Source organism: Anomalospiza imberbis, chromosome 3 (genome assembly GCF_031753505.1).
Source record: "Anomalospiza imberbis isolate Cuckoo-Finch-1a 21T00152 chromosome 3, ASM3175350v1, whole genome shotgun sequence".
In the NCBI taxonomy this organism is placed as follows: Eukaryota; Metazoa; Chordata; class Aves; order Passeriformes; family Viduidae; genus Anomalospiza; species Anomalospiza imberbis.
The window spans coordinates 74,815,354-74,831,794 of NC_089683.1; the positions used below are offsets into that span (position 1 = coordinate 74,815,354).

The 16,441-nt window shown below is 38.1% G+C and overlaps 1 protein-coding gene across 1 annotated transcript; it reads right to left on the reverse strand.

Annotated features, from left to right (window-relative positions):
• Positions 1–9,191: 9,191 nt before the first annotated feature.
• On the reverse strand, positions 9,192–15,565 carry CCR6 (C-C motif chemokine receptor 6). Its single transcript, XM_068185194.1, has 3 exons — positions 14,561–15,565; positions 11,445–11,517; positions 9,192–10,802 (listed from the first exon to the last, which is right to left on the reverse strand). Exons 2-3 carry the CDS (start codon positions 11,451–11,453, stop codon positions 9,717–9,719), a joined length of 1,095 nt encoding a protein of 364 aa, XP_068041295.1. The 5' UTR covers positions 11,454–11,517; positions 14,561–15,565; the 3' UTR covers positions 9,192–9,716.
• Between the last annotated feature and the right edge of the window lie 876 nt (positions 15,566–16,441).

The window sequence follows — 16,441 nt, forward strand, 5'->3', positions numbered from 1 at the left end:
TCCTGGCCTCTGTAAAAGCTCCCATGGAGAGATTTCTGTTGTCTTGCATGCTGCCCATTCAAGTTTCACCACAGCAGAGTTATGGTAACAGTGGCAAACTTCCAAATCAGTTTGGTTTGGAACTTTTTTTTTCCTCATTTCTATAACACACCTCCATTAATTGTAGGATGGTTTAGCTACCTGTTAAAGTTAAATATGATCAACATTCTGAAAATGTCCCAAATCACAGGAAGCTAAAGAAGATCTGTCAGCATGTCCTAGTAAAGATTTCTCTGGAAATGAAAAAGCACCCTACATTTTTTCCTGTAGTCTCCTATTAGATACATGTGCTACATTTTTCTCACTGCCCATTTCTTATCCAAGCTTCTGATATCAACTTTTTGTCCTAGAGTGGAGCAGTGGCTGAGCTGTCACATCCTTAGTATCCATGAGACTAACATGGTGAGATGTTAGCAATCCTCTGGTATCCAAATACATTCATATTCAAGAAGAAAATATAATGAGTGCTGATATAATGGGAGTAAAACTCAGTCACAAACCACATGAAGTCTACCCTGCTGTACAGTTAGTTAGGGGCTGTCTAGCAGTGGAAGTGATCCTGAAGTGATCTGCAAAGCCAATAAATATGAAACAGCAGGATGCTTAGGACCTCTGACAAAGAAATTTAAGGAAGATAAAAGCTGGATGAAAATGAGACCTGGAAGTTCACAAATAAGGAAGCAACACACAAGTCTACAAATATAAACCTAATATATACATATATAAATATATATATATATATATATATAAAATATATATATATATATATATATACATAAATGTACTTCTTGGTTACACAGAGTTTATGAAGAAGCCATCAGTACCATGAAGAAATAAATCTGGAGAGAAAGCTCGATGTATAGAGACACTTGCCTCTGCAGTGGACTGTCACAAGGTGAGTGCAATTCTTTCCAATGGCTCTGCTTAATCCCTGGCAATAAAACTTACGTGCAATTTTCTGGGTGGAATGAGGATCAATTTACATATTGGCCAGTGTAGTAAAACCAGTAACTCTCTAAGACAAAACAAGTAGGCATTGTTAACTGAGTATAAGCAGGGAGGTTGGACCAGCTGACCCACTGTGGTCCCTTCCATCTTTACCCATTCTATGACTCTGTAATAATTTAACCCCAAAAGAGAATAGTAAATAAAAGCAGCTTGAGAATGGATTTCAAACTTCCTCCCGTATTGTTAATTTCTATAAATTAATCCTAAGAAAAGGAATTCACCAAAGAGCTGCCAGCAAATGAGCCTGAATTAGACTTGTGATATTTTGTCCCTTTTGTTATATGTTGCTGTGTCTTAGAAGAACAGAAATTTACAGATAAAGTGAAAAAGAGGCAGAGATTTAATTCTCTGAAGACACTATTATCTGCTATGAGGAAGAAAAATTATTTCTGCTTACTGGACAATACTCTCACATCTGATGGAAAAAGCTGAAGTAACTGCTAATTTGTGCTGATATAACTGGATCCAGATCCTCTGTTAAACAAAGACAACTCCAGCCCTCAATGAAAAAAGATCTGACTTGGGGAAAAAGTAAAACATGTGACTACATTGTGCTCTGTGATATGATTCCCTTATACAAGCTGTACAGATTATTACATCTACAAAGTAATTACATCTATTTAAGGTCTGACATATGTGTGCATCCTTTTGGTGTAAAATGACAAAACTCTAAGATAGTACAGATATGACACTTTGTGCATGTTGTAACCACCAGAGGGAAATCTTGCACCAGTCTCAGTGTGCAAATAAACTAAACTGGAAGCGCACATATGATTTTTTAAAATGAAGCAATGAAAATAATTTCAGGCCTAAAAGAAACGTGTGCTCTCTGCACAGATCTTAAGGGATTCTGAAGAAAGTAGCAGTGTCTCACAACAAGTTATGATATTACATGTGAAATTTCAAAAGTTTGTACTCAAGGAACATTGGTACTTTTGTAAATCCTACTGCCTACTAAACTCAGAATGAATCCTGAGTTTGGGATTAGTTTGGGGCTAAAAAGCCCACATGGTTTCTGAATACATCCAAGCATCCACTCTTGCGTCAAGAAGACAGCGACAAAGATTTGTAGACAGTTTTTAAATTGTTTCTGATCTAGGTGATACCATGTAATTGACTCAGTTGTTTTATACCATGGCCTCCATTTTTCCATCTTGAGTGAAGCTCACCTTGAGTGAAGTTCCCAAGATGAATGCTTTGCCTGTGCACCTACACTGGCCGTAGCAGGCAACAACAGTAATAATGTGGGTACAGCTCACAGCAACAAAACTGACCTTCTGCCACTTACCACTACCCCTACTTCCTTTGCAAGATGGATTTCCATGAGCAGTACTACTTTGACAGCTGGATCCTTGGTTCCTAATTAGGTAAAGATATTTTAAAACCTCACCCTAATATACTTTTCACACAATGCTTATATTTATCTGCATAAGCTTAATGAGTTTTTGCAGAGCTGTATCATTACTACAAAAAAACCAATGTGTACCTTTATGAAAATAAAAAGAAAGAACAGAAAAAGTGAAGAGGAATTAAATCCTCTAGTTTGAGCAATAAAGCCATCTTAAAACCATGATTTCCATGTCTTTCTTCAGTAATGTGTTTTGAAGCCAAATTACAAATCAACAGATATTTATAGAAAATTTGGGAGGGATGAAAATTGTCTAGAGAAAACAACAGAGATTATAAATTATTTTTAAAGAATGCTGCCTCATGCAGTCCAAGACAAGAACAAAAGGTTAATGAAAACAAAGCAGAAAATGCTTCCTGCATTGACAAGTCTGTTAAAAAAACCCTCTTTTTATGAAAATCCCAGAGCACACAATACTTTTAACAACAAATACTATGCTCATGCCAAATTAACTCCAATGTAAAAAGTACATCGGGCTCTTCAATGTATGTTTTCACGATTAATATATCTGCTGATGTTGTTCTTTCTTAAAAGAAGTTGTTTTTGAAATGTAAACCCAACATATATATCCACTGGCCTGAAAATACCATAGATTGCAAAAAGCTTCTGAACACAGTACTATTTTTACCACTGTTGTTATGAGCTGAATCCAGTTTGAATCTGAATCAGAAAAAAAATACAAAGCTATTATAATTTTCTATTATAATCTTATGAGAAAGACTGTTAAAATACATTATAATTCACCTGAAATACATTAATAAGATGATTTTACTTTTCATAAATAATCTTCTCTTAAAAATCAAACTATCAACCATAAATACACATAATTCATGCATTCTTCCCAACAGTACATTTTCTGTATCTCAGTATCACTTTTTCCATTCTGTATTTCTATAATTGAATACAGTACCTAGAAGTTGTTTTTATAAAAACATTCTTGATCTAGCAAAAAAAAATTGCATGGATTAGAAGCAAAAGTTGGTCTGATACCTGCAAGAAATTCATAGGTTTATAACTGAATAGGAAAAAGATCAGCAAAGAAAATCAAAAACAGCAATTAGAGTCCCAGTAGTAACTACTTTAATGGCTCCATATTTTTGTAAAATTTATCAGAAATGGAACCACAAATCACAATAAAAACAGTACCTGGATGATCTAATCCAGGATAAGAAAAAAACAAATGAAAAAATGACCAATTTTCTGGTAATTAGATAGGTTTTTACTTTATCATTCCTAACCACTAGAAAGGACTAAGCACAAATACTTCAGAAATAATACTATCATGTTTTGTCCTGAAGCATCACAACTGTCTGTGGTTAGCATAAATCCAGATCACATAGTTTCTATTTTGAAAAAAAACATTAATTTCTGTGTTCAGCCACTGTTTCTTGTGGAAGAAGCAGTTGTTCTCTACTTCCTCTAATCCTGAGTGAATCACAAATTCATAAATTAATTCCAGTTGTTACAGACTAAATACATTAAATATATATTATACATATTATTGTATCAATTTGTATTAACTTTAATAAATATCTGGGAATGATGAAGCTACAGTAAAATGAAATAAGAGCTTCAAAGACTTTTGGTAGAAGAATATTAATTTGACTTGTTTAGCTGAGCCTAATATATATAGGCCAAATTGATAATATAACTGATAATAATTCAATATATATTTCCTACAAAAAGAGAGTAAATGTAATTGAAAGATGAAGATTTCATTAGAAATATGAAAGGTGCATCAGTATTTACAGTAGGGTTACATAATATCATCAATTCAAAGAAAACTAACTATGAATATCAGCTAGAAATTTGCACAGGCAATGGGTTATTTAGTTTGTGGGGAAAGCAGCCCTGATTTGGTGGATAAGAATTTTTACCTTCAAAATAGCTTTTTTATTACTAGATTTTGTTTTCTAGAGTAAATAAAACTTAGATGCCTTTTGACTCAGGTTAGGCAATGGAGTTCATTCAATCAAAAATGAAGAAATTGTTTTAAGGAACTCATCATAAAAGGAACTGATCTATGCTCCAAGTGCTGAAGAGAACAACACTGCTCAGTGGTCACATCATTACCACTACGTCTTCTGTCATTCATCCACACTAGAGGAGGTGTAATTTAATTTCCCCTTCAGCCTGAAGGACATGCAGAACAGAAGTAAGATCTACTGGTGTAGGAGAATTTGATGGCGAAATTTTCACCTTTTTTAGATGTACTTTGCATAGATTTTTCAAAGAGGCTATGAGCCCTAAACTCACAAGGGGTAACAGAGGATTGGTACCCTCTGCCTTAGGAGGCAGTTGGAGGGAATACCCTGATTACTTGACAGCAGCATAAAAATGTAGGTTAGGAACCACTTTCAGTGGTTTTGTGAAATCATTTCCTTGGCATTTGTTATAGTATCTGAAAACTAACCAGAAATGTCAAAATATTTTAGATGCTTCATGAGACAAACTGTTTTGACAAATTGAAACTGTTATCATTTTCACTTAATCTGAAAATTTTTTTCAATTTTGTCCAAATTTTTAAAGCTTCAAATACCATCTCTTGCTACTCTGTAGTAAGAAAATTTCCCCAGAATTTCTACAATTATAAATAACAAGTTTGCCCTAGAAAGATCCAAAGCAGAGTTATATCTGTTATGTACTTAACCATCATTAATAACCTTCCATAGCAATATGTTCTTCTCTAGACGGTTTTTTCAAGTTCCCCTTCTGTTTCCACTAATCATCAGTAAATGCTATCTACCTTGGTGTATAATTTTAATTTTCTTTCCTTTGCTATTCCTTGCTAGAAGCAAGGCACAGATGGCTCTGAACTTATTCTGTCCACTTTGACTCTCTTGAAGGCTCACCAATTTATAGTGATCACTCTTCTAAGAAATTTAATATATAAATAGAAGAGACACCACATGAACTTTAAATTTCACCCTGTGAAGAAAGTTGTCATTTATTGTGGAAAGAATAATAAATGAGGTCAATTTTTATGATCATAGATATCAGAAAGCAGATTCAGCTTTAGACTGTCTGCACTGACTTTATTTAGTGGTGTGCACTGATGACCTATGTCCTTCTGAACTGCTAGAACAGGAAGCATCAAGCAGGGCCACTGTGTACCCACCTAAAGCAGAATGGAACCTGCCAACAAGAGAGACCTTGTAGGTCCAGCCAATACCACAACTCAGCCCCAGTCCCCAGCTAGAGGAAGATATAAATCAACTTCTCTAAGCTTATCAGCCACATCTTCTCTGTGCAAGACATGATGCAACACTGCATATGTCCTTCTCTCTTTAAATGTGGTGGGAAACAAGGACCCGTGCAAAACTAAGTCTTATCTTTCCAAAAATCCCAGATGGAATGCCTGCAATGAAAAAGAAAATCTTACCATATGTTTGTCATACACAACTACGACAACAAGGAGAAAATCATAATAAAATGCAGTACGCATAGTAAGCTTTGAAATGTTGCTCTATAAGCATTAAAAGGAACACCAAGTTCCCAGGCTCCTCTAAATCTGTGCTCTTTTCATGCCTTGAACTACCAATATCAGCCCCAACGCATGAGCTGATTCTACTGACATGGCCACCAAAGGCATGATGGAATATCTGAGAGCCCACCAACCACATCCACTGGCCAGCCTGCCACTATGGCCATCTCCTTCTGGACATCGAGAAGAGTAATCCTTCTCTTCCACTACTTTTTCTCTGAATTGGTCTTTCTCTCTTACCTTATGGTAATTTTCACAAAAAATGTCAAGGAAATATTACACCTAAAATAAATTTCTGTCTACCCACCCTTCCATCCAGTAGTGTATGTAAAAGCGTAAGTGTAGTGTAAGTGTATGTAAAAAGGCCAGCATCCCAGTGGCTGGAGCTGTGGTTCTCCCTGTACAGCTGCCCCCTGGGAGTTGTATTGAGTTTATGTGGTCAGGTTTTGGTAGTGGGGGAGCTTTAAGGGTGGTTACTCTGAGAAACTGCTAGAAGCTTCCCCCACATCCAGCAAAGTCAATGTCAGCTGGCTCCCCCAGGATGGACCCACTTCTGGCCAAGGCTGAGCCCATCAGCCATGATAGTAGTGCTAAACAGGAAAAGTTATTGGCACAGAAGTAATTGCAGACAGAGAAGACAGAAGTGAGAATATGTGAGAGAATCAACACTGCAGACACCAAGGCCAGCAAAGAAGGAGGGGGAGAAGGTGCTTCAGGCACCAGAGAAGAGATACATTTGCAGCTCATGATGAAGACCACGGTGAGGCAGGCTGTCTCCCTGCAGCATTCAGAGTTCCACAGGGGCTCAGACATCGACCTGCAGACCCTGGGGGAGCCCCACATGAGAGCAGATGGATGCTTGAAAAAATGTTGCGACTTTGTGACGCTGTGGGAAGCCCACGTTGGAGCAGGCTCCTGGCAGGACCTCTGGCCCTGCGGAGAGCAGAGTCCATGCAACCTAGTTTCTTGGCAGAACTTGTGACCTCACAGGGAACCCACGCTGGAGCAGCCTTTTCTTGAAGAACTGTAAGTCATAGAAAAGGACCCACACTGAAGCAGTTTGTGAAGAACTGCAGCCCATGGAAAGAACTCTTGCTGTAGGAATTAATGGAAGACTGTCTTCTGTGTGAGGAACTCCAGGCTAGGGCAGGAGAAGGACTCCTCTTCCTGAGGAGGAAGCAGTGGCAGAAATAACATGTGGTGAACTGCCTGTAATCTCCATTCCCATCTCCCTGCTGTAGGAAGGAGGTCAAGAATCAGGAACAAAGTTACATCTGGAGAGGAAGATGGGGGGAATGTATTTTTAAGATCTGTTGTATTTTTCATAATCTTACTCTGATTTTGACTGGTAATAAGAGCAATTAACTTCTCCAAGTACCATGATAGCAATCAGTGAGCGATCTCCCCCTGCTCTTATATGAACTCATGAGCCTTTCATGACATTTTGTCTCCCCTGTCCAGTTGAGGAGGGGAGTGATAGAGAGGCTTTGCTGGATGCTTGGCAACCAAATATGTTAAACCACCACAGGAATCCATCCCATCCTCTACCTTCATCTTTCCTAGGGACAGGATACTCATTCATGGCAATCAAGATTTTGGCTGCACCTCAAGCAGAACTTTTGGCAAGGCCTTGGAACCAGCACCAAGTGCTGTTTTAGTCCCCACATGTGTACCAGGCTCCTCTTCACTCAGCAGGACTTCTCTCCTATATGCATTTGGGAGTAGCTGGGTACATTTTCTACACTTCAATGTCATTTCCAGTGAGAATTTTACCCTCACAAAATCCAGCAGCTGAGAAGCTGTGCTGCTCCTGCCCGAGGCAGCTGTCCCACACCCCCACTTCCAGCTTGCCTGGGTCCCTCACAGTTACGAGGGGCTGGCGACCTGCGAGGCCCCAGGCTGACCCCTCTCTCTGGGGAAGGCCCAGGTCTGCAGGACCATGCTTTGTTCTCTTTCTCTGCCCTCCCCCTGAGGGAGGATGCTCTTTCCACTAACCACTTCAGGAAGGCTATGGCACACTTTCCCTGCCCTCTCCCGGGGTCACCACTGGTGGGACAGTGACAGTGCCCGGTCAGTGACCGTCCCTTGGCTGCTGTCTGGCCCTCGAATGCCACTGGGGCAGTGTTTGGGTTGCTCAGTGGCTGAAAGCCAATGCAGGCATGGCAGTGGGGTGACAGGAGGTCGGAGATACACTCTGGAGCCTTGGGAGGTTCTGCCCAAGAGCCCCTGCGGCTGCTTCAGCTCTGAACCTCCTGCCCTGGGGCACGCTCCCTCAGGGAGCCCACAATGGACAGACTGTTCACATGTGACAGATTTTTCACAGAGTCAAAAAGAATGTTTCGTGGCAACATAGCACGGAACTCTTTGATATGAGGGGATCTTTTCCTTTTCAGTTACATTTTTTATTTGCTGAATTCTCTTCCAGAAAATCATCATTGCTACGTACAGCAAATTCATGCATCTGTATTTACATAATTTTCTACCATATTCTTGCAAAATTGCTATTCAGTTATGATAAATATATGTAATCTTTATCATATCTGGTACTGATATTTAAAAACCTGACACTGCAGTGGAAACAAGGATGGATTGTACTAGCCAAAGGGGTATTAGTTTCATTTGGCCTATTAATGATTTCCTCAAGGGATCTTCACCTCCTGCTTCTGGCTACCTCACTGTCCCACAGTGACTGCAACAGTGGTAAAGCTCACTCAATGAGCAGATGATCCACTGAAGATTTGCTGAAGAGTCAAGGCTGGGTAAAACTAATTGCATTTATTATAAATATTCCTATATTCATAGTGAGTCAAACACGGACTCAGTAAAAATTTCAGCTGAATTAAGTCAGATTTTGCTCTTTTTTTAGACAATAACTTCTAACTAATTTCTGAAACTATATATATGCATATTTGAGCTGGTAAATGCATTCCTAAGGAATCTTTGCTAGCAGTAGCTGAATACAAAGAAATGCTTCATATTTTGTCACCATTCACATCCCAACAAATTGTGTTGGAATAATTGCAGTTTTATCCAATTAGTTGCCTTTTAAAAAGTAGAGTGTGAATTTCAGGTGGAAAGAGGCAACCTTTCACAAAGAGATATTAATTGGATTCCAGCATCTGAATCCTGTGCCAAACAATGATAGGAAACTCTAGCAAAGCTTCACTCTCTGCTCAGATTAGCACTGGGCAAAGATTTACAAGACCAAGTAGCTCAGCCCAGCTATGTCAGCAGTCCCGAGCCTGTTTTTTTCATTTTGCAGTTTGCATTCCTTGTCATGCTTTGCTCAAATGCCATCGCTTTGGGTTAGTATTGTCACAATGTCACCTGTCTGCAATGTAAGCACAATGGAGAGCCACACTTCACTAGGATTTCCAGGTAGAAGTAATTAACAGAAACAACATAAATGTAAGAAAGAGCCTAGACATAAACTTATTAATTTACTTATTATTTTGGGGATATTTCAGTGTCGTAGGACAGATGAGATGCAATTTTTTCCTTACACAATGATGAGGGTTCCTCTTTAAACTTCACTTTCTTTATAATTCCAAGAGGATGTCGTTTAGAAGAGCATTAAGAGGAGTGAATAAAGTTTTAGTTTTACACAGGCCAGTATTATTCCTTTATCTAAATTAGTTTCCTGAAAGGAGGTGTAGATCATTGGATGTCATTTAGAGGCACAGAGAAGTTCAGATTACTTGCTGTCACATGCACAGTGACATCGGTTGAGGTTTCTTGGTGAGAAGAGTCCTTCAGTACTAATGTTGTTCAAATTTATTATATAGTAAAAGATGATCCATTGTCAGTCAGAATTTCACTAGTCTGTCTTGAATGATAAGTATCAGAGTTTGTCCTTGAACTACGTTTATTGTCTTTCTTGTATCTCTTGCACCATAGGTCCTTCATTAGCTTCACAAAATAACTTCTGAACTTCACTCCAATAAATGCATAGAGCACAGGGTTCACACAACAGTGTAAAAATGCTATGGCTTCAGTGGTGTATTTTGCATAAGCCATTATCTTGTCATTGTCACAAGATTTGTCAATCTTGCCCATGTTGACAGCTATTATAAGAAGAACAATGTTATAAGGTACCTGGCAAATTAGGAAAACAGCTATAATTAATACGATCACACGAATTGCTTTGTTTCTTTTGGAATTCTGAGCTTGTTGTAAGGATTTGACAATGAAGGTGTAGCAAAAAATCATGAATATGAAAGGTATAAGAAATCCAAATGCAACTTGTAGCCATAGCAGCAGCGATTTCAGCATCGTGCTTTCAGAAATTCTGGCAGATCTGTGATCACAAATCTCTTTGGTTTCATTCATGAAGAAGCTATAACTTTCACTGTACAGAAAAGAGGGACTAGAGATTAGAATTGATGATATCCACACAGCCAAACAAATGAGTTTGCTATGTGCGAGAGTCCTTGCCCTGAGTTTAAAAGACTTCGTTGCCTGTACGATAGCAATGTACCGGTCCACGCTGATAAAGGCCAAAAGCAGCATGCCACAGCTGAAGTTGATTGCATAGATACCTCTAGTCATTTTGCAAATGAAATCACCAAAAATCCATTCATCAGCAGCGTAATTCACTGCCCACAGCGGAAGAGTAAGAACAAACAGAATGTCTGCTATGGCCATGTTGAAGAGGTACACATCCGTCATGGACTTGGCTCTTTCATAAAAAGCGAAGGTCATCACCACAAAGATGTTACCAAAGAGGCCGATGATACAAATCAATGAATATGCAACTGGCAGAAATGCTTTTGTGAAGTTCCTGACTTCCAGCTTAGAACAAGGTGGCGTGATCAGAGAAAAATAGTCTGAATCATAGGGGTAATCTGTGGAACAAGGTTCTGTCTGCAGAAAAGGAGAACACCAGTTAACACACAGCTGTTAATCTTTAATCCCTGTATGGTAGAAACGTGATAGGTAACTGACCACACATTCCAATTACAAATGCATTTAACACTACAGACAAGGCTTGTAAGAACTATCTAAGAAATTTCATAAAATCATACTTAAAATACGAATGTGGAAATAATCCTTTTGGATGTCCCAAAGCCTTCTTATTTAAATGCACTGTGCAGAAAGGACTAATCTTCTGTCACAGAAGACTCTGTAAAAGTCCGAATTTGAATTAGGGGCCTAGTCTTCCTTTACCATCACACAAGGCAATGAGGCCTTTATAGCATGCTATGCATTTCATACTAATGTAGCTTGACTAAATCAAGCCCAAAAATGATTACTTCTCTCTACTCAGCTAGAAAGGCAATCTGTGATAGCTACCCTGAGACACATTTACCTGCACCATAAACAACACACCTGCAGTGAAAATCCACTAAAGTGTGTGCTTTGACAGTGAACTCTGCTGTCAGAATCATCTCTTCAGATTTTCACTCCTGAAATTACGGTGTTTGGATCTGCAACCTCAAGGAACTGGGTCTTACAGAGTCATTGCTTTATTGATATACTAACATAGTTTATCAATTAGGTACTTACAAAATTCATTTTGGCAGTACACCTCTCAGAAAAATATGTTCAGAAGGACCTCAAAATATTTTCCCAAGTATTTCTGAAAAGAAAATAAAGTAGATTGGATCAGGAAACCAGCACAAGAAGTGTGAACAAGTAGAAAAACAAAATTGGAAATGAAACCTACTCAAAACAGAATCTCATCGCTGTTAACAAATGTTAACAAATCACTCATCTCTACAAAATGTGCCGTTGTAGAAAGTGAATGGTTTTTATCAGTATTATTAAGAGCACAGACTCATATAGTAAATGTTTATTCATAGGCTAATAAATTATATATGAGAATATGTGACCGCTACTTCACATTGAATTTACACAAAAGAAATTAAAATAAATTAAATTTTACTTTGAGAACTTCTGTATGACAATAGCAATCCGTGTATTGAGGGAAATACAGAAAATATAAACAGCACTCCCTTAGTATACTTCATAATGCAGCAATTTACCCTTTTTTCCCACTCTGACCCTTTATCAGTGACCCTTTATCAGCACTTTCAACATAACATTATTTGTCCTTTATTATTACACTAGTGAAGTAATAGAAGAGCAACAGAATAATCTCCTATAGTGCAAAGGATAGTACACAATGTATGAACAGACTGAGCACTGGTGTTTTGTCTTTGTTCAGTGCACAGATTTACTGTGCAGTGCTCAGTGTGCAGTTCAGACAGCACCCTATGAAAAAAATTTGTTGTCTTTATCACTGTGATACCTATCTGGTTTACAGATAGGGCTTACTTAATTTGCACAACACTCTGTGGTGAAGAAGTGTTGCCACCTTTGTTTAAAAGTGAGAATCTGAGTCATTTAAGTATCCACTTAAGATGTTTGGTTTGAGACACGTATCCCCCTCAACATCATTTCTAAAATTATGAAGGACTTCAGCTAGGTAAAAGATTAAACCCATTGACTGTTTGCATCCAGGATCAGACTTCTGCAAATCAGATCACAGAGTCTAAAGTCATAGAAAAATAAAATGGGGAACATGTAATTGGTGACCATACATGGGAAGCTAGGCTTAGGTAACTTGTTCAACCTCACACAGGAGCTCATGGGCAGGAGATTTCATTCCTTAGGCTCCCCTTGCATGAGTTCAGTCCCTCCCTTCTTTCCATTAGCTGTTCTCTGAGAACTGCACCCATCAGCAAGGCAGTAATTTCAGGGACAGGATGACATGAGGTCCCATATTTGTCAGGGTTGTGAAGGACAGTTTTATCTAGAGTTTTTCTGCTTTTTGCTAGTCATGCTACCAATTGGGAAGAGCACATGGGTCAGCTTTAAGTCTACAAAACCAAAACCTTCTTGTTTGGGAATTACCTAATGTTGAAAATGAGAGAGAGAGAATTTGTAAAAGTGGGGCAGATGAAGTGCAGATACAATGGGGAAATTGAGGGAGGGAAAGGACAGAACACTCTCCAAAAGCATAATGAGGATGACTCATGTGGGGATGCTGGCTCATGACTGAGGGCTGCAGCTGGGTAAAGACCTGAACTATATGATGTAGCTAAGGCATCACAGCTTATCTTGATTTCCTGCCCTTTAAACAAATCTTTATCTCTCCAGCTTCATATATTGGCTTTTCAAAACTGATTTTTAGAAGCTGCAGGAATATGACAGCCTGAAAGTGCTCGAATACCTTCTGAAGCAAATCTCAAACAACTTAAAGGTGTCTCTCAGAAGTGCAGAGATGTATAGGGTAAGCAGGCAGGTTATGCAATTAACCAGGGGCTGTGGTCCCCTAGCCCATCTTTGCACAATTTTAGTCACTATCCACTGCTTTACAGTTTCTGATCTCATCCAGAGACACACTCATGACCTTTCTTGGTGCTTCTGTTACCCTTTGTACTTGGCAGCTACAGTAATTCTTCAGATGGACAGAATTAAAGGGGTACCTGTCTAGGTTATTATTTTTGAAACTGTTATTTTATCATTGCATAAAAAATACCATTCTAGGTGTCTGCCATTCATGGTTTTTTTAAGACCTACATGGTTAAAATATACAGAGTCTGACAGCATATCTTCTATCAGCCACCCTGAAACATGAGCATAACATACAGAAGGAAGGTGATTAAGTGAGGACATTTAGAAGAAAGGGAGCCATGAGTATTTCCTACAGCCTGCAAGGAGGGCTAAGAAGGGAGCTCTCTTCAGATGATCACTTAGAAAAGGCTCTTTAGTTCGCAGAAGAGCTCAGCAGAGATCATATGGGGAACAACAACTACTCATCATAGGAGAGATGCATATTCTCCCTGATCCTACAGGAATTCAAAAAGGCACCACCAGCCACACATTTATTCACAAAATTACTTCTACTGTCCAGCAGAAGCTTCCTGAGGATGGTTAGTATGAGAGTTGTAGCAAAGGACTCAAACTGAAATCAGAACTGCAGACATCAGATTTAGACCTGATTTAAATCTCTTGATCTAACTTCCTTTTCTGAATTTGAAACAGCATTCGGAGAAGTTTTTAAAAAGATGCACTGGCTGCTGAGGAAGTTGAATCAAAAGTCTTATAAACACAATTTCCTTTTCAATTTAAATCTTTCTAACAGTGTTTCAGTAGGCTCCTTTATAATTTATAATCTGCATATTTACATCATTATTTAGCATTAATGTATTAGGTAAATATAAAAATAAATTTTCATGTATATATGTAAAGTGGTGTGTCCTAACACTGGTTATGTACTACATATCAGTAGTACATGTCTGTGCATGCATGCTCAAAAACATGTATGTTCTGAATATTAAATATATAAGCCTTGAATTTTTGAGCTTAGTATTTTTCCACTTTATCCACGCCATTACATTTCTTTTCACTATGAAAGCAGTATGCGAGGACTCAAATGTAAGACTAAACTGCAATCTTAAGAGCAAATATACTATTTGAATTGTACAAACAAAACACAATGAATAAAGACAGACCTGGGGAAAAAGACAGAATTCTATGAAGAAAAAAATTCAGTCATTAAGTACTTTTAAGTGTAGTCCACCCTTGTAAGTAGAATCCCACTTACATGTTCAGTTTAATACATTCGCTGCACATATACACGGATCATAGATTACCTGTTTTATTTTAGTACTTACGCGATTTGAAAATTGTCTGAAGGGCAGGTGAAAGAGGATGTGTGATTCTTTTGGCTGCCTCAAGCACATTTACCAGCCTCAACAAGAGTACACTTTAATTTAGAAAACAAGAAATAACAGCATTAGTTAAAGATACAGAGTTAAATTGAAATAACCACCACTTCCTCCTCACAAGCAACAGCAATAACCTGTTTTTTATGTAAAGGAGAATGTTGCTGTGCTGAAAACATTCAAGCTGGAGGCAAATATGTTATTAATTTACTTATTAGTCTACCTATGTAATGATATTATTTTTAAAGTGATCAAGCTAGAATCAGAATCATAATAAGCAGGGTGTTAATTGTCATTGTGCTCAGAAATGTCCTGAATGATGACCTCGTTTTGCAAAGGGTGCACTTAATGTCATGCAGATGAGTAGTTTCAACATCAGTCATTTAAATCAACAAGACTGCTTAGAGTAAAACTGTGAAATGAGACAAGTAATTACCAAATTGATTAGCAGCTGTTTTAGAAGAAAAAAAAACACATAGTAATCTGTTATATGTCAAGGTGCACACAACCCAAATGTTTGTCCAGATCTACTAACACAAAATGTGTAAATGCAGGTAGGTAAGTAAAATGTGGTTACATTTGCCTGTTTGACACAAACATTTTCTATTCATGTTCATGCTGTTCAAGTCTGTTGCTAAAGCTAGTTGGAACAAATTTTAATTTAATTTCATGATTCCTGAATTTTAAAACCTAGAAATGTTTATTTTCCAGACCGGAGTTTGAACACAACTTAGGTGTTTCCATTAGCAGGAAGGGGGAAAAAAAAGGAAAAAAAAAAGGGAAAATGTCATAAATACAGACAGTCTTGTAAGATTCCAAGCTATGATTAAATTAATAGAACACTGGACCTAAAGAAATGCAGGATGACAGATGTTCTGCTCACTCATTTTTTTCCTAAACAGAGCATATCACAGGAGTAGTAGCTCTCTGCCAGCTTAAGTTTGGTGCTTCTTTCCACTGACCACACCCAGCGAATGGAACAAAAACACTGCCAGATGTCAAAAGGAGAACTGGTGCGTTTAAAGCACCATGTTGTAATGGTTCATAGTCATCTAAGCAAGCACATTTTCTCAATGGCTCATTTTCACAGGATCCAAGATTTCAGCTATTACCAAATACATGTGCATGGAGCAACACAGAGATACCTTGTTTTACTGAAATGTGCATGCATATGTGGTGAAAGCATGTTTTGATTGTTACCGCTGAACAGCAATCTTCACTGTTTGATGCATACAAAGCAAAAAAGTGTGAAATCTATCTGTGACTCAAATAACTTCAGCAGGGTCACTACAATATTAATTTGGCCTCCGTATCATTGTTTGGACTAAACCACTCCCTGTCATCACAGATCTGGAGCAGGTTGGGATTAAATCCATAACATGGTTAAGCACTTGAAAATGGTTTTATAAAGTTCAGTAACATGGAGGAAAGAAGATGTGGGAGTTTCAGTGCAGAGACAAGGAGGTGAAGACACAAGTCCTTGTGAATCTTTCAAGACATCCTTAATCACAATAGAGAAGTACTCTTCAGTCTTCAGTTAAGATTTTATAACTCATAACAATCCCTATCTTTAAAAGTCACAGGTTTTCGGGCCATCCTTTGAACATTTCCTGAAAGGGGCTTTGACTTTTCTTTTAACTGCATTTTTATGCTGGTTTGCTAACTTGTTATTTGCATGTCAAATTGTAATAATGGAAATCTAATTAACTTGAGATGAGGAAGGTACTTTCTGGACTTTCTTAGACAGAAAACACAAGCTTCATTTTCAAATCTCCTGTCCCTCAAGTGCTGCAAGGCACAGTACATTTACTCCTGATAAACTGAGTTACT